Here is a 19,845-nt window from a genome sequence, read left to right as displayed (position 1 = left end):
GCTTCTTAAGCTTTAGAGGGGTTGAAAAGAAGAAAATCATTGAGAGGAATAGAAAAAACCACTAAATTAGAACTTACCGTTGATTTTGTCTTGATTCTTTGGATAGAAGTGACACCAAGAGGGGGAGGGTAATCTCCAAGAGACGATGGAGAATAGAGAAGCTCCAAAGCTTCCAAGAGAAGAGGCAAATAGAGGGATAATAGAACTTACACTAAAATGAAGATAATAATGGCATGTAAATTCACAAAGATGAAAATACAAAGGAATGAGGGTCTATTTATAGGTGAGGAGGGCCACTAACTAAGTCCAACTAGGTTCTAGAGGCTTCCGGCTTCAGTTTGATCCAATTCAGACAAGTTTTAGATCAGTTTGGCTCCCTTTTTGATCCAGTTTGCACCAAGAGAGAGGAGAGATGAGATATCTTGATTTTTTTGAATTAAAAAATTCAAACAATGATGATAAAAAAGGTGCCTACTTGATGGGGCTCTCCCTCCTTATACTGAGGTGTCAAAAATTTATCATTTTACTTAAAATATCCTAATTTTTAACTAATAAACCCAGTTCTTGGGGTCAACTCTTCATCTTATGTGAGTATTTACTCATTTTTGAGGGATTTTCTTTTATTCTTTGCATTTTTCTCATCCCAACAGTTGGATTAATCTATTGGCCATTTGGAACCTTATTTGGACCTTAATTAAAAATTTCTGAAAATGTGGATCCTTAGGCTAAGGTCTCTAATACACATATTCAATTAATTCCTAATGCACATTGGAAAATTCATTTTTAACTTCTGTTTTAGGAAAATTAATCTTAGATATTAGAAAAATTTTTGAATCCAAATATATCTCAATTTTGAATTACCTCTCTCTAGAAATTTTCTCTCTCAAGGCCAAAACAGGGTAAAACAAGATCTTTTTCCATTTCTGAGGGGGGGATGATTACAAGAGACTGAAGGGGCGGTTCTTACACCTAAACATCTCAAAATCTGGGGGGGAGGAATCTTACATCAGATTTCAGCCTTTAAGGCTAATTTGCGATCATCGTTTGAGATGTCAGATTTGGGGCCCTTGCATTACTATTTGGGGATTTAGTTTATGCAGCGCAATGATGGCATTGTTATGCTACAGTCTAAATATATACAGAAGCTATTGAAGAGGTTTAATCTTGAAGACTGTAAACCTCTAGCTACACCTATGGAGACACGTACTCGACTTAGTCTTCAAGATGTAGGAGACTCTTTTGATGCTAGTTTGTATCAGAGCAAGCTGTTGGATCCCTTCTTTATGTGCACAACACGAGGCCAGATATACAGTATGTAGTCTCACAGTTGAGCAGATTTATGCATAGCCCAGGTGGTACAAAGCATTGCCAGGCTGTTAACCGGGCTTTCCACTATTTACAGGGCACTCAGTATTTTGGATGATTTTATCCAAAGGGGGGTGAGTCACAACTGCATGCTTTCAATGATTCAGATTGGACTAGATGTTATAACACACGAGTTTCCACTAGTGGGTTTTACTTTCGCCTTGGTCATTCATGTATATCATGGCTCAGCAAGAAGCAACCTACATTGGCCACTTCCAGCTATGAAGCTGAGTATAGAGTAGCATTTACAACTATGGTTGAGTGTGTGTGGCTCAGACGTCTTATGGTGGCTGATTTGGGTGTTGGATAGTCGTCTAGCACTACGATTTTCACTGACAGCCAGAGCGTATTAGCAGTCGAGGAACCCAGTGTTTCATGCTCGCACTAGCACATTGAGGTGCATTACCACTATGTCAGGAAAAGACTCTTTGTAGCAAAGATCAGCTTGGTCTATGTACCTACACATGACAACATGGCAGATTTATTCATGAGGCTCTTCCTCGTGAAAAGTTCGAAGCCTTTCGTAAAGCTTTGGGCTTATTGCCTTTTCAAGATTGATCGGCCATACCCTGTACATGTTCACATCATCACTCCAGGGGGGATTTATAGCATTATATGGTATGATGTGTGTGAACACACTTAGGATCGCTGGGGCACTTTTTCCCTCACTAGCAGGTTTTTTCCCCCGTGCGTATGTACACCCTCTTATCTACTCATTTTGGGGTGTGTACTTATCTTTTGTATCTGGCACACATTTGTTGATTCTAATCTAGTGAGTTTGTGTGCTCTCAAGCTTCTCTATCTTGTGTGTGTGCATTGTTGAAACCCTAACCCTAATTCCAACACTAAGGTCCTCATAGGTAGGGCCTATCTCCATCAATACTGAATCTAAGAAAATGTCAAAATTAAATATAAAGATCTCTAGATCCATATGCACAATCCTACCTCTCCTACAAGGTCTAACTTAAGAAAAATAATCACTACTCTCATGCACTATCCTTGACTACTCAAATACAAGAACTCTATCCACACGAACTCTGCCAAGAATGCTATAAATACTAGGAGTAGTGGTCGTATCAATGATATCTCCACAAATAGAAATCCTAGAAGAATAGCCTAATGCATCTAGCACTAGGAACTCATGTCTATGATCATAGATTTCTCTGTCACCCATATGCGGAGTATCACAAACCTCAAGTGTGCTAACGGCGGATACATCACTAATCAAATTCATAACTATCCTCTAGAATGTCACCACGATCAACTAGATTGTCCACACGATTCTGACTCACACACATCACTATCACATATATCAGCATTATTGCATATGTATTAGTGCCATCATGTGCACATATATTACTATGATTATGTGCATGTGTATGTGATACATCAATGTCATCATGTGTGTGTGTGTGTGTGTGTGTGTGTGTGTGTGTGTGTGTGATCTACATTTAATAACATATCCACAGCCAAACAAAAAGTTTGAAAACCCAAGCAGCCTTGATAAATGAAGTGTTTAACATGATTACACAATAATAATATTTTTTACAATACTCATGTCATGAATTAAAGGAGATTGTGTCTCAAACAGTGAAACATGTGTCGTATGAAACATGTGTCATAAAGCTTAAACTGCAAGACATTTGAGAGGGTAGATCATGTTACTTGCATCCATTCAAACAAACAAACAGATTATTAGCCTGTATGTGTATTACAGGTGTTCTAAGACCTACCACATGTTATAGATTTCACTCAAAGAACCCCAGATTTAAGCTATAGTTGGGTCAATTAATCTATTTTCAGTTTTTAGGTTAAACTTAGGAGTTAGTCCCTATGTGTGTCTGTCAATTTCCAAATTGATAACCAGTTATTTATCATAACTAGTAAAGATAACCCAGCCAATATATATGTAGTGATGTATTTCAACCAATCATGTATCTTGTAAACATCCTCTAATGAGAGAATGTAAAAACAAATAGAATGCAGAATAGTGGACATGAATGTAGACATTCCGAAGAGATAGATGCCCATTCAGTACCATAGTGGACCTTAGCAATAGACCCAGCCTTTATGTACCAGGTCTAATATGCTTGTCAATGGCACCTCATGATTCATCTGGCCAAAGAACTCATTACAATATTCCCTAACCCATATAGTCAGCAAATCATTGAAAGCAAATGTGTAAACCCCCGAACATCTCATAAATGGATTCAGCAATTAGAGAGAGTTATCCAAGTGATGAGACTGAAATCAATAGAGCTATTGAGTTTAGTCAACAAATTGTCAAGGTGGAGACAAAGCAACGCCCGCATGGGGAAGTCAAAATCTTCAATACAAGGTTCAGATTCTTTATTATTAGAGAGATAGATGTTAAAACCCGAAGGGAATGCCTTATGAGCTGAAAACTAGTATAACCCTGAATCAGATTATATACCAGGATGTAGATCTCAAAAGCCACCTTAATTCACAGTTTGAGATTAGCACAGTACAACCTATCTAACTCGTCCCCATCAGACAGTAGTAGCCAGATCTTTAAAGTTCAAATGCTGATTTTATATTCATTAACTCATTGCCCCATGTGCCAAAACGCCAGACAACCATCCAAAGCCCTCAGCAGAGGTTACCCGGTCAGCAAAATTATGATTTTTTATTATCTAATCTCTATGTGTGGATGCCGTATCCAAAAAAGTTAAGAGTTGAATTGGGTATGTCAATCAATTTGCAGTATCTAGCCATAAGTCAGACCATGTGTCTAGACCAAAATACCCAAATATGGTGTAAAGTTTCCAAATACACAGGATAAAATTCTAAATTTCAAAACAGAAAGACACACACAATAAGTCGTCTTCAAAATACCGTAAAGTTTTGTTAATAGCAGATGTTAAAAATCCTTTGCATGACATGCATGTGCATTATAAGGGGGCTAACAGTCGCAATATTCAAAGAAGTAAGAACTTAATCTATTTCACTAGAGTCTATATGAGGCATGTAACAGCAAGATGTGTATGCCCTAGAATAACATAGCGTTAGTACCCGATAATCCTTCAAATGGGATTCAAAGAATCATTATCCCATGAAATAAGAAACCGTCGTCAGTAGTTAAGAGAGTGCAACAAACCCATGGCATAGTTTGTGAGTACCTGAGAGGATGAGCTCCCAGCCGCAGCAGCAAGCATGATTGGCATCGTCAAAAAGACCTATGATACACTACACAGGCTAAGTGAGTTCAGGTAACTCACCCATATGATGTCCTTTTTTATAATCGAGGCCGAGCAGAGAATGCTAGCTACCACCTCCATGATCCTTCATGAAGAATCTGCATGAGATTTTGTGCAAAAGCGACCTTCCGCATGCAGCCCAGAGGTAGCCAGTGCGATTATGCCCATTTGTGGTAATAAAGCCAAAAGTTATAAGGTCTAATTTAAAGCCATTGATAACAGTTATCCCAAAAAAAAAATATGTTGAGTTGGTTATGCTAAATAGACTACATGAGTGTGTGTGTGCGCGTGCGGGTGTGTGTGTGTGTGTGTGTGTGTGTGTGTGTGTGTGTGTGTAATACAACATCATCCCCATAATATTACAATGAATGAGTCAGTCTAAGTAAATGAAAATCAATGTCATCATGTGTGTGTGTGTGTGTGCACGCGCGCGTGCATGTGTGTGTAATACGATATCATCCCCATCATATTACAATGAATAAATCAATCTAAGTAAATGAAAATCAATGAGATGATGGCTAGTCGATGTTGTGGGTGAGTCGTAGAAGCTATCGAGGCCCATGTGAACACCATTGTGATAGCGGCCAAAATGTAAGCATTCTCAATACGCATCCTCCAAGGATCCAATCCTATCATGCCATACCTCACCAATACTTTAGATGTCACCTTCCTTATTTTTGTGCTTAATTTCTCAATGATAACAGACTCTTCTAAGGAATCATGAAGAGGGGGTTCCTCCACTCCAACCTCATCCATCCCGATCTTTGAGTCCTTCCATAAGCTCGGGCTTCCTTGAAGTAAGGGGCTAGTAGGATTTCGACTTGTGATAAGAGGAAGGTTGAAAGGCCTCTCATGGTACACACACACTCTCACTTTTCATGCTATCAGGGCTTACAATGGTATAGGAAATAGCAACTAGCTCGTCCAAGATTGATAACTCTTGAGAAGCGCTTGATTCACAGACCAATTTCTAAGTGACCTCCAGTTGTCTCTTTTTCTCAATTGGGATTAGGATATTTTACCAACTTCCTTATGAGGCGATGAATTTCAATCTTTGCAGCCTTAGGTTTAGCCTCAGATTTAGTAGCCTGTTGAGAGAATGATGATGACAAAGCATTTGTGGTGGTGGGTGTCCTGAGGAGGAAAGTGGTAGCACAATAAGCTCTCCATAATTCTGAGAAATGTGTGGTTCCAATTGAATGGTGGTGAAGAATGCCCTGTTACATGTGTTACTGCATGTGTGGTTTGGGATGAGGGTACCTTACCGCCAACTGACCCTATAGGATCTTCTCACTACATCAATTTTCAGCATTACTGTCGTTCAGTCAAGCTCCAATTCCTTTTTTAGCATCGAGATTTAACCTTTATAGTCTAACAAGAGTTTTTATACTAAGGTCCCCTTACAAGAGGTTGTTCACATGGAGTTAACTCAAAATTTTGGAGGCGCATCACGCACATAAGAGCACATGTTTTGACCAATTTTGGAGGCAAATCACGTTCATAAGAACATATTCTAACCACATTTAGGGACACCTATACTAATTTTGGAGGCGAATCACATGCATAAGAGAACATATTCTGACCACATTTAGAGACACCTATACTAATTTTGACAACCTATCTACCACTTTGAAAGTGCATTTTTTCTTCACGTGTGTGCTTGAGAGCATGACTTAGAGAAAGGGTTTGTAGCTTAAAGATCTCTCTCTCTCTCTTTTCAAAATTTCTTTTTTTGCATTTGAATTAAAAACACACAACAAAGATGAAGCATGTTTATATGTAAAATGGAAGCAAAATTTTGAGCGAGGAGGGAATTGTTAATATTGGCCACCACGTGTGTACATTCTCACACGATATGCAAATCTGTAACACGCTATCAACCGTATAGAAATTCCCTATCTTGCACATTTAAAATGGCTCTTCTGTAACAATTGCATATACTTCACACACACACTGTCTGTGTAACAATTTCATATCATCCACTTTCATCAATAAAAGTGTTCATCTAGATGGGTATAGTATTATAGCTACAAGGGAAGACTTGATCCACCTCACCGCTATATCTTATGTATGGTCTTCTTCTTTTTCTCACTCATGACACTTGCATATAAAAAGTCTTACCACAAAATCATTAACTTCATTTGATTCTTGAGAGACTTGTCCCTCACCATTTCTCTCAAAATTCTAGCATGCACACTTTTAATAGCATCCTCATTTTCATGATGATGAATAATTGGAAATATTTTTTCTTACTATTGTCTAATGTCATTTCTTAAAGTCATCTATGTTTCTTCATAATAGCAACAATGAGAATAAATTGTGGTCTTGTAGTGCTTTGCTTACTTTGGCTTCTATGTTATTTCCAAAAGTCGACTTTCTTTTTGTGTAGCAAAATGAGAATGAATCGCTAACCAAATAGTGCTCTACATGCTTAGGCCAACATAGATGCCACCATTGAGCAAGCTAACTCATCCTCTTTGTTTTTTCAAAGCCAAAATGAGAATGAGTCATCCACAAATTAGTGCATCGCATGCTTTGGTTTTGCATCAATACCATGTCATTTAATAAGTCTTATTACATTAGTAACATTGATTAACTAATCAATGTTTTGCATGCTTAGGTGCACATCAATGCCACTATCTAACAAGGTGATCAAACCCTTTAGAAGAGCTAGAGTGAAACAAAGAGCTCTATCCATCAAAACACTATCATCAAACCTTCATCTTTGTCATGGTTAACCATGACCAAGTTTCCATCTTCTCAATGCTTGAGATAATGCTCAAGATAGTGTTGTTTCCATACAAGGAAAGCAAAGTCACTTAGTATATGTTTACATTTCTCAAGGTTCACTCTATATCTCCCTTGCAATGTAATTTTAAATGTACACAAGAAGCCACAAGCACGACGACTGCCAAGTAACCTAGTTATGTTTATCCACAAACCTTACTATATACATATCGTCCAAGATTAGATTTTTTAGACCTCTTCTAAGGCTCAAAGAATTAATTATACAAAGTCTTAGCCTTAAGCTTTCACGTTGTGGCCAAAAGAATGATGTGTTGATTTCTTGAATCAGTATACCCTTTGAATATATACATTGTGAATTTTTCATAATTTAGAACACCATAATGGTGTTCAGGTGCCAAGTTTGAACTCTAGTTATGTGGTTTTTGTAAGAAAATAGACAATGTTCACAAGGCAAAGAACTTGATACAAAAGAGATGGAGAATAATATTAAAGTACTGATGCAAACCAAAGTTAGAAATTGATAGTGTCTACCTACTTGTGGACTCTGGTAAGGAACTTTGATAGTAGAGAATGTCATGTACTAGCAAGGATGTACAATGCAATGAAGATCTTAATACGACCAAGGAGAATGCCCAACCTGCCTATATATAATACCCAAGGTTAATTGCATTATACATCGATCACCCTACGATTGGTCAAAATGGACCGAATTGGCCACATCACTCAACTAGGACCATATTAGACTAAACAACAAACCTATGTTCTAGGTGCAACTTCCAAACCATCTAAGCTCGTCAAAATGTCCATTCAAGCCCCGCGATCCAAGAACTAGGTGTCTCGAGAAAATCTCCTTATACCCATGATTACGATCAATAATCAACCCACACTTTCATGCATCATGCTTCGCATGGTATCAAGTCTATATAAGCCATCTCCTAGCCATACGACCACATGACCAACATCGAGTGTCTAAACTGAGAATTGTCAGACACCTACATGCTCAACACAACGACGACTCCTCATATAGGAGCCTCACAAAATAGAGGAACCCATCACCCACACATTGGCAATGATGAGAGTGAAGCATTGATTTCCAACTGTTTTTTTTTTTTGGACAAGTGGATACTGCAGTAACATGCCACCACTTTCCACTATGGGAGTGGGTAGATTCAAACCACGTACCTCCCTTTTGGGAGGCAAGGGCACTACGATAAACCCCAAGAGGCAACTATAGTGATGTGGTTAAGAGGAAAGATTTTTTCAACCATACACTCAACACGTATGATGTAAGTATGAAGTTGGGAAAGTGTATTTTCGCACTTCATTAATTTTTTTGTTTTTCGGAAGCCTTTTTACATGGTAGCAATACAAGTTTCTTCCAGTGGTCTTCATGACTTCCAACATGGTGCATACATGATGGTGGTTGGCATAAAAGAGCTTTTCATGTTTGACTGAAGTTTGATTTTCTTGGAGGAAGATTTAATGCTCAGGAAAGTTTACTATGTTTGGGGCAATTGAAGAATTGCTTTTTTTAATCCATGTCTAAGAGGTGGTTTGAATTGTTATTATCAATTTCCGGTAATAGAGCGACCTTGAGGAGGACAAAAACAAACAGGCACGCGCACAAACACGAATGAGCGATAGCTGGTCAGGCAATTACACCTGGCGAGGCGATAGAAAGAATTAACATAAACCAGCTGGGCACAACTTGGAGCTGTTTACATAGATATGCTTACATCTCATGAAGTAGCACAGACTCTAAGACTAAGAGAAGTGTAAATTCCGCTTTTTACAGCCTTTTTAAGCTCTTTTTCCTCAGCTCAGATTTCCTTTTCTCCATGTGAGTTCTCCCTGACCCATTCTCATTTTTGGGCTTCTTTGTGCAAGGGGACAAGCAGGCAGCAGTTGCATCCGCACCTGAGGAACAAAACCCGCCATCACTACTATCCCTGTTCACATTCGTCTGTGTAAGGGGTGCCGGGAGAGCTAAATCTGAGTCTCTTGAACCCGCATTCACCGCTCTCAATTCTGCCATTCTTGACTTTATCTTGGACTTGGAGGCCGTGGCATGTATACTAGTCATTAGCCTGCACTTCACGATGCTTAACTTGTTAAGACTCAAAAGCAAAATAGATTTTTTTGAAACAGTCTATTGTTCCTGTTAAAGCGTAGAAAAGAAAGAAATTGTATAAGCCTCTTGATTAAGCTAATTTTCAGTTGTCGACATATTAAATACCTGGCATAATTAGCATAAGCTTCATAGTCCTCCATCAGCATTTTACCTGCTTCTTCATTCAGAGCAGACTCAGGAAAAGGTTCAATCAATAAGCACCTGATAGCCTGTAGCAAGCAGTAAGGTTCATGAAGCATGAAATTACATAAATTTGATGGAAGAGAGGTAGACCCTGAAGAAAGCACAGCAAATAGATATACATGTTATTTTTGTGCCTAAACCTTAGCATAAGGTTAAAACGTTAAAAGGGGCTTCAGTTAATCATCGTCACCCCAGTTGCTGTGCATGAGCCAGTATACCTCTGCATTATTCCGTACAAGACCGTACTGCCATGAACTTGATCATACTGCAGCCGCACCTGCATGTACCTACCGTATCAGTTTATGTGCTCACTGTACTGGCTGTTTTCCGACCTGTACCTGTTGTACCGCCTCTAGTGCTTGTTGTACCAGCTATGCCAACACATGTACCTGTTGTTTTAGCACCTGTACTTGCTGTTTGCTGACTTGTACCACCGGCTGTAATTTCAAAACGGACCTGCTGTTGGGGCTGAATCTGGTTATTCAAAGACATCATTGAAGAGGTCAAAGGTTTGTTCTGATGCATTATTATATGTTGAAGACCATGAGTATGGGTATTATTGATGTTTTTCGATAGAAGGCCTGGTCGTCAGCCCATGTCATGTATAAGTTTATATACATGGTATTTTCGGGCAAAAGTTAAAAGCCCTTCTGTAAACGGAATATCAAAGATTGTACCTGGACAATGTGGCCTTTCTCCAAGTGTGGGAGACCCCACAGCTTGTACCAGATTAAAATACTCCTTGGCAATAAAGTGTGGCGTCCGTGTGGATATCTCTATTTTCAGAATTGCGGATTTCTCTAATTTCAGTCACGTGTAATTTTGTGGTAATAATAACCATGGATGTGTTTAATAATGTTCTGCATTCATGGTGTATAAAGAGTGTGCCAAAGGGCCTATTCGCCTGGGCAAGCCACCTGCTTCTGTCACAATGCTCTGCTTGGCCTGTCCTTTAGCTGGGATCGGATGATTGAAGTGAAGATAGCTTACTCAACCAGACCGACCTGCTTTGGCTGCTTAATCTGCCTGTACAGCTACTTGACCTGCCCAACCACCTGGCTGACCTACAGGCGGCCTGCCCAGACTGTTCAGATGAGCTATGCACTGTCCTGATAGGCTGCCCTACTTTCCTGACTTCAGCATCCTGCAGCGTGCATGATCTAGACTGATGTTTGGTGCCCGGCACTTGGCTTAATAAGCTGCGAGATATCTGTACACACCTGAACTCCAAGTGGGTTACAAAATTGTGCCGGGGTCACACACACAAAACTGCCTAGACTTACCTAAGCCTATCCTGATGGTAGGACTAGGGCTCACAACGAGCCAAGATGCTCATTAAAAACCCAAAGCTGGCACATAAATAGGGTTTATGTGTTACGTTTTGCTGCAATCAAGCAAATAATGTATGTCCAAACCCATTCAACCTCATATAAGGTGAGCCCATCAACAGGACACTTGTAAGGTGAGCCTATGCTCAACATGACACCTTATATAGTAATATGTTCTCAAAAAGCTCATTTACCTACTTCATGATCTCTTTTTAGGATGCACTTACACGATAGGCTGGCCTATTAGGTGGTGAGCTACCCGACACAAGATCAATGCGATGATCTTCCGGTCATACAGGTGGCAACTCATTTGGTAACTCGTCAGCAAAACAATCATTGTACTCTTGCAAGAATTTCAGCCTATCATTACTAAGAGTGTTTACATGCACATTATTTTCTTCAACATGATCCCATACAAAAATCAAGTACGCAAAAACACTCTTTTTCATTACTTTCTTAATTTGTACATGAGATACAAGGGGAATGGTATCACCCTCTTTACCAGAGCAGCAATCATATGCTCTCAGCCTTTATGCATGAAGGTAATCCTGTTGGTCTTGTAAGCCTTGCACGGATCAATGCGTGTGTGCCAAGGCTTTCCAAGCAATACATCACAACCATTCAAAGACGCTACAAGAAAGTTCTCACGATTCACATAGCCTTGAATGTGTATGCGCAACTTGCCAATAATAGGCATAACCTACACTTCTTTACCAACAAAGGCAACCCCTGCTTCAATTTAAGAACCCGTGTCCTCCACTTCAATACCCAAAGCAACTGCCATCTGTGTAGATATGAAGTTCTCAGTTGCACAATCATCAAACATGAACAAAGTGGGCTGATCCTTCAGTTGTCTCCAAGCTTTACATACAATCATGTCTTTGCTATCATGTGAAGTGTTGCCCTGCACATCCGGAACCATATGCACATTGGGCTTTGATGCATTCGTATTATCACGCTTTTTCTTGTTTGGGCATGCATTTGTAATATGCTTAGTGCTAGCACAACTAAAGCATTTCCCCTCGCTCAGATATTGCTTTTTCTGCTCTAGAGTGAGACCATAGTCTCTCACTTGGAAGGGACGTTTCTTGGTAGACTTATTTTCAACCTTTGGATCATTTTTATCTTGGTTTTGGTCCTTTTTAGGTGGCTGTCTTGAAATGAGGGTTTAGCCTTATTGGATCGACTCAACTTGAGTTCCAATTGCTCAGTGGCAGTGCCGGCTGCAATTAGTTAGTGTAAGGTGTGACCAAGATACATTTGTAGTCCCGCTTTGTACGCGGGTTGCAATCCCAATTGAAACCTTGGTGACATGCATAAATGGAGACACCTCCAAAAGCACTTTCCAAAACTTTTGCACATATGCATTCACCGTTTCCCTCTCATTCTACTTCACCCAATCCCAATTCATTGTTATCTCGTTCAATGCATTGGGAAGCAAGAATTGGGCATAGAACCTCTCCTTGAACTCTTCCCATGATCTAATAGGATTCAATGAGAGCTTCTCTGTGAGCCACCAATGGGCAGGCCGCAGCAGTGCCTTTTCATGAACATGCTTACATGCCGGATCATGGATTTCTGAGTGAAATCCTCATCATTGAAAGCAATATCAAACCGGCCAATAAAAGCAAGTGTCTTTGATGCATCATATTCCCCATGATGTGCGTCAAACGTCACAGATTTGTCTCCGACTTTGAAGTCACGAGACTTTGATGCATTAGCCTGCATCTCAATATGTTTTCCCGCATGTTTCCATTGGGACAGCCCTGTGTGACTGGCATCATTTTAGAAACAAAAGGTGATGCATTAGGCATAGATACATGTGCCCTATAAGCATGAGGCATGGCTGGTCCCTCAACACATTGGTGCATTTTAACCCATAGCTTCTCCCTCATGAGCACACTCGAGGGCATGAGTGGCATGAGAGATACGTGGAATACCTGCACCAACAGAAAATTACAACCCATGTTGCATGTGTTGTGTATGCACATTTTCAGCTGGAGCCTGGCAATGGCATTTGATATACATTTTGACCACGGCAATAAACATTGCATCCTTCACGGGCTACATAAGGTACACCTGCATGGCATGAAGTCGCCAATGGTTCCTCTCAAATAGCTTGAGGATTCATCCTCTTAAACATAAGTTCTTGTTCGAGCACATGTGGGGATACCAAGGCATGTGGGATGGTTGCCTTTTCCACATAGGCATCCTCGGCATAGTAACAAAAAAACCCATTTCTAGCTTTCGAAATCTCAAACCTCGAAACTTCAAAAACGGTTTTTAAAAACCTCGAAACCTCTCTAGTACGACAGTTTCGCCCAAATTTTAGGTTTCGTTTTTTTCCACCCCCAAATTTTTCCGAAAATTTTTTATTTTTGTTTTTCTTCCATATCTTCCTCATCACCTTCCTTCCCTCTTCTTCTCCTGTCTCCCTCCTTCCCTTTTCCATCTTCTGCTACTTCTTTCACTTCTACTCCTCCTTCCTTCATTTTCTTATTCTTCTTCGTTTCTCTTCTTCTCCCTTGCTCTTCTTCTCCTTTTCTCTTCTTCTCCTCTCTTCTTTCCCCTTTTTCTCTTCATATACCATCCTTTAATGTCTTAAAATTTTTCCAATTTCTGCCTTCTCTTCTTCAATTTCTTAAGAGTCCTTCACCACTTGTGACATCTAAACAAGAAAAATTGCCATGATGAAGATGTGTGAGAAGACACTGTTTTTTCATCATTACACTATGTTTTTAGATGACTACTATAAGTTCTTTAAGTATTTATACTTTATGAAATTATTGATTTTTCGAAACCTCGCTGTTTCTTAGCTAAGGGACGAAACCTTTCGAAACAAAACCCGAAAAACCTCGAAATGTTTCTTGTGACTATGATCCTCGGTACAAGCCAAGTATGCACGTGCTACATCCCTTGGTCGCATGTGCAACTCTTGAGCAATCATTGCCATTGCATGATCCATATAAGATTCAGCTTTCTCGGCCTTCAAACGATCATGTACCAATGGATCCTCACGGCGGTAGAGCTTCAATTCTTCTTGTTGTGCATAAAGAAGGAGCCTACGTACGAGTAAGTTCAGCCCTTAAGACTATGGACTCTTCTTCCTACATTTTCTCTTTGCTACGGGACAGCTGTCCCACATGTTCTTGTTTCCTAATGTGCACCACATGAGTTTGCTCATCCTGTAAAGCATTGGAAGCATGCATTTTATTATCCCCGCCTCTTGCATAGAGATAGCTAGTGCTCGCGGTGATCGTCTTTCACGATAGAAGTGAAAGACAACTATATGATCTGATACCAATGTAACTTGATTGAACACAATGCTAATCAATACACTTAAATACAAAAAGATTTAATGGACTCTTTCGCAACAAGAGTCTTCAAGAGGATGAAGGAAACCTTGGGAAAGCTTTCCCTATGGTTCAACTTGAGAACGGAAGGCTGAAATTAGGGTTTTCAACAAAAAGACCAAAAATTACAAAAAAAATAAGAATTTCAGTCATTGGGAGTATGTGGGAGAGTGAACAGCACCTGGAAACAATCTTCGAAGCTTGAAAAACACACTAGCAAGCTTGGATATGGAGTTGGGAAGTTAAAAGTGCAGAAAATAAAGCCAAAAAGGCGTCATGAAGGAGGCGCCTACTTCTAGAGAGAGAGGAAAGAGAGATGGTGAGATGTCCACTCTAAGTATTAGGTAGAGAGGACAAGTGACTTGTGGTGCAAGCTTGGATGGACACATGGCTAGTTGCTCCCTTTGTACAAAAGGGATAAGATCTGGGCAGTGGGCATTGAGTTTTATCCACCTCAGGACATCAGTGTGTGTAAACACAAGGCTGGTCATAATTTATAAGTGAGTTTTGGTCGCCCAAAACTTAATGAAGTGTATACACACTCACTTATAAATTGATGCTAATTTCTAAGGCTAGGTTTATGACCAATACTTACCACCTGTCACATGCCACATAACCATGTCAACAGACAATTTCACATGCACGGTTCACGAGCAAGCGTCCCCTTACTCGGAACTACACATTGGTCAGGCAAGCATGAAAACAGCATGCAAGTTCAATTGCAAGCAAGCATATAAACATACTATGCAATACAACATTAGTATGGACAATCCCCGTTCATGAGACTATACCAAAATAGACATGCTCCAGGCAAATACACGAAGTACTAGACCCAATGGAACACCAATCCTCCAAGCATTTCCGGGCATTTACACACAAGCGCATCCCAACGGAAAGCCAAGTCCACTGTATGACATGAGTGGCATCAATCCTCGGCATATACAACTGCCATGGACGCCAATCCAATGTACATACATAATGAGAAAGCACGGGTGGACCAATTAGGTGGCCAAATGGTGACATCATGTACTTGATTCTCCCAAGATCAGAATACTTTATTTGAGGGAGAGATCCCCGTTTCAGCGCATTGTGCATCTCTTGTCAATTCAATAAATTACTTCTTGTATTGAGGATGTTCTCCATTAAATCTTGGTGTATTTAAGTGTATTGATTAGCAAGTTACATAGTGTCATGGGTATTTCTCACCAGATTTCCACACATTGCAATGCATATGAATACAATATTGTAAACAATGTGGTTGTCGGTGTAGACTTGCAACTCACACCACCCTCTCAAGTGCCCATGTTCCCTACCATCTACTCTGTATTGTTCCACCAACACATGGTAACAACAATCTGCAAGAGAGAACGTAGGACAAGTAGGGTATGTGAACATGGAGTCTTGCTCCTCCCTCCTGCTACTTGCTTCCATATTTAAGCATCAATGATTACCAATTGCAAGTAGAGTTAATGGCAGCGGAAGTATTCCCCACGATGGAAGCGTTTGGAGTGTTGAATCTTCAATCTGTCGCGATCCTTTGCGACAAGAGTCTTCAAGCGGATGAAGGAAACCCTGGGAAAGCTTCCCTTGTGGTTCAACTTGAGAAAGGAAGATCGAAATTAGGGTTTTCAGCAAAAAGAGCAAAAATTACAACAAAAATTAAGAGCTGTTTTGCTGAATTTCCGTCACTCGGAGTGTGTGGAAGAGTGAACACCACGTAGAAATAATCTTGGAAGCTTGGAAAACACACAAGCAAGCTTGGATATGGAGTTGGGAAGTAAAAAGTGCAAAAAATACAGCCAAAAAGGCCTCATGAAGGGGGCGCCTACTTCTAGAGAGACAAGGAAGAGAGATGGTGAGATGTCCACTCCCAAGTGTCAGGTAGAGAGAACAAGTAACTTGTGGTGCAAGCTAGAATGGACACATGGTTGGTTGCTCCCTTTGTACAAAGGGGATAAGGTCTGGGCAGTGGGCATTGAGTTTTGTCCACCTCGGGACATCAGTGTGTGCGAACACAAGCTTGGTCATAATTTATAAGTGAGTTTTGGTCGCCCAAAACTTAATGAAGTGTGTACACACTCACTTATAAATTAATGCTAATTTCTAAGGCTAGGTTTATGACCAATACTTACCACCTGTCACATGCCACATAACCATGTCAGCAGACAGTTTCACACAAACGGTTCACGGGCAGGTGTTCCCTTTCGCGGAACTACACATTGGTCAAGCAAGCATCAAAACAACATGCAAATGCAATTGCAAGCAAGCACATTAAGATGCTACGCAATGCAGCATTGGTATGGACAATCCACGTTCATGAGACTATACCAAAATAGACGTGCTCAAGGTAAGTACACGAGGCACCGGACCCAATGGAATACCAATCCTCCACGCATTTTTGGGCATGTACACACAGGCACATCCCAACAGAAAGCCAAGTCCAGTGTATCGCATGAGTGGCATCAATCCCCGACATATGCAACTGCCATGCACGCCAATCCAAGGTACATACATAACGAGAAAGCACAAGTGGACCAATTGAGTGGCTAAATGGTGACATCATGTACTTGATTCTCCCAAGTTCAAAATACTTTATTTGAGGGAGGGACTGGCCGTTCCGGCTCATTGTGCATCTCTTGTCAATTCAGCAAATTATTTCTTGTATTAAGCATGTTGTCCATTAAATCTTGGTGTATTTAAGTGTATTGATTAGCATTGTGTTCAACCAAGTTACATAGTGTCATAGGTATTTCTAACTAGATTTCCATACCAATGTATATGAATACAGTATTACAAACAATGTGGTTGTCGGTGTAGACTTACAACTCACACTACCGTCTCAAGTGCCCATGATCCTTACCATCTGATCTCTATTGTTCCACCAACACATGGTAGCAACAATCTGAGAGAACGTAGGACAAGAGAACACTACACAGGGTATGTGAACATGGAATCTTGCTCCTCCCTCCTACTACTTGCTTCCATATTTAAGCATCAAAGCTTACCAATTGCAAGTAGAGTCGATGACAGCGGAAGTCTTCGTTTGGAGTGTTGAAATCTTCAATGTATCGCGATCCTTCGTGACAAAAGTCTTCAAGTGGATGAAGGGAACCCTGGGAAAGCTTTCCCTATGGTTCAACTTGAGAAAGGACGGCTGAAATTAGGGTTTTCAACAAAAAGACCAGAAATTACAACAAAAATAAGACCTGTTTTGCTGAATTTCAGTCATTGGGAGTGTGTGGGAGAGTGAACACCGCCTGGAAACAATCTAGGAAGCTTGGAAAACACACTAGCAAGCTTGGATATGAAGTTGGGAAGGAAAAAGTGCAAAAAATACAACCAAAAAGGTGTCATGAAGAGGGCGCCTCCTTCTAGAGAGAGGGGGAAGAGAGATGGTGAGATGTCCACTCTAGGTGTCAGGTAGAGAGAACAAGTGACTTGTGGTGCAAGATGGAATGGACACATGGCTGGTTGCTCCCTTTGTGCAAAGGGGATAAGGTCTGGGCGGTGGGCATTGAGTTTTGTCAACCTCGGGACATCAGTGTGTGCGAACACAAGGCTGGTCATGATTTATAAGTGAGTTTTGGTCGCCCAAAGCTTAATGAAGTGTGTACACAGTCACTTATAAATTAATGCTAATTTCTAAGGCTAGGTTTATGACCAATACTTACCACCTGTCAAATGCCATATAACCATGTTAGCAGACAATTTCACACAAACGGTTCACGGGCGGGTGTCCCCTTACCCGGAACTACACATTGGTCAGGCAAGCATGAAAACAGCATGCAAATTCATATGCTATGCAATGCAGCATTGGTGTGGACTCAAGGCATGTACACACAGACACAAGTCCCAACGGAAAGTCAAGTCCACAGTATCACATGAGTGCCATCAATCCCCGGCATATGCAACTACCATGGACACGAATCCAATGTACATATATAATAAAAAAGTACGAGTGGACCAATTGGGTGGCCAAATGGTGACACTCCGCCAAGCAAACCACCATTCTGACAACCCCATCCGACTAGGACCCGACCACAGCGGCGGGTGACATGGCAGTGGCACCCGACCATCCCCATCCAACCAACAGGCTGACCAGGACTCGACGACTTGCCAAGGACCTATAAATAGGGACCCTCGAGGGAGGGTTCTACTCATTGCGAATCACTCTCTCTACTCGTTTTCAAAGTGCGATCGAGTGTGTGCTTTTCCCTCTACACGTGTGTGCGTGGGTGGTGTAGCTCTGTAACTTGGTCATCCTTTGGTAGTGAGCCTCGGCTTTCGAGGCCACCTCCTATAAGGTGTTTGTAATAAAGCTTCTGCTTGTACCTCTATCTCTGCTATGCAATTCTCTTATTGACAGGTGTTTTACAATTGGTATCTTTCACAAATAAGGAAGTGTGTGCAAAGAAAACATTATCCCATACATAACATCATAGCATCTGACAACATCATCATCATACTTTGATACCACTGAAACAACAATATGAAAACCTGCACAAAAACAAAGCACTAGGGGCTGAAGTTGGGCCAGCCCCCCCTGAGGTATCTTTATTACCGGCAGAGTGTTCCAGTACAAGAGAACGGATGCCCGAGAGTAAACACTCTTCAAATTGGTACCAAATACATCCAGAATAAGATGAAAACAAATCAAACAATTGCCTGAGTCCTCGAACTCAAGAGTTCCTAGGGCACAACCACACTCTAGTACGTGATCACACCCTCTAGCAGTGGTGTTGTCCCAAATAACTAGCCATGATTGGCTCTCACCACCCAAAGGTTCCACCCTTAGAGCTACAGGCTTCACGTAGGATTAGAGATTGTTTGCCTTCAAATCTATCGCGGAGAATGTTGCTGAATTGGTCTGAACAGCACTGTTTTCAGCCCACAAACATGCCGTACATGTCACCCAAAGAGATGATACGCGTGCCCTGTTGTTTGCCTTGAATCCCGAGCCTTCAGAGCATGAAAACTCAGCCCAGAAACCTGTTGTACAGCGGTCAACCAGCCCTGTAGAGAGGCCATAAGTGGTCGCCTGCTTCAAGGGAGAGAGAGAGAGAGAGAGAGAGAGAGAGAGAGAGAGAGAGAGAAGAATCGCTTTTTCCTATAGCAGCCATGGAGGCAAGCAACCAGCTATATAGCAGCCCTGTCCATAGTCGACCAGCTCTCCCAAGTTCTTTTGCATGCTCCATTGACAATTGTCTCAAGCCTAGGATGTTCCACCACCAAAAACAGCTGGAAATGGGGGCACCTAGCTGATTTTGGCCCTTCCCCCCCAAAATAGCAACTCGTGGAGCTTTTTTGGCTAGATGGGCTGCCCACTTTGAATAATGGCCAAGTTTTATTAAAAACTGGTCCTTTTGATGTGAACACTTTAAAAAATTGTCCTCCCAAACTTAAGTTTTATTAAAAAATGGTCCTTTTGATGTGAACACTTTAAAAATTGTCCTCCCAAACTTAAGTGCATGTGAACACATCATAATTTGTCAACCCAAATTCAAGTGTATGTGAACACC

General features: G+C 40.9%; 1 protein-coding gene across 3 annotated transcripts in view; it reads right to left on the bottom strand.

The window, feature by feature from the left end:
- Nucleotides 1-8,976: 8,976 nt before the first annotated feature.
- Nucleotides 8,977-19,845, bottom strand: part of LOC147624152 (ubiquitin-conjugating enzyme E2 22-like) — a 41,314-nt gene continuing 30,445 nt past the window's right edge. For all 3 annotated transcript variants that reach the window (XM_086819076.1, XM_086819078.1, XM_086819079.1), the window contains exons 6-7: nt 9,568-9,671; nt 8,977-9,418 (exon numbers count right to left, since the gene is read on the bottom strand). In XM_086819076.1, coding sequence (XP_086675202.1) covers nt 9,121-9,418; nt 9,568-9,671 — 402 coding nt within the window. In that variant the 3' untranslated portion in view covers nt 8,977-9,120. The remainder of the gene's footprint in view (nt 9,419-9,567; nt 9,672-19,845) is intronic.

Source organism: Cibotium barometz, chromosome 25 (genome assembly GCF_041138505.1).
Source record: "Cibotium barometz isolate CiBa-2024 chromosome 25, ASM4113850v1, whole genome shotgun sequence".
NCBI classification, from domain to species: Eukaryota; Viridiplantae; Streptophyta; class Polypodiopsida; order Cyatheales; family Cibotiaceae; genus Cibotium; species Cibotium barometz.
The sequence above is the reverse complement of the archived record's forward strand: the minus strand, read 5'-3'. Positions and strand labels throughout refer to the sequence as shown.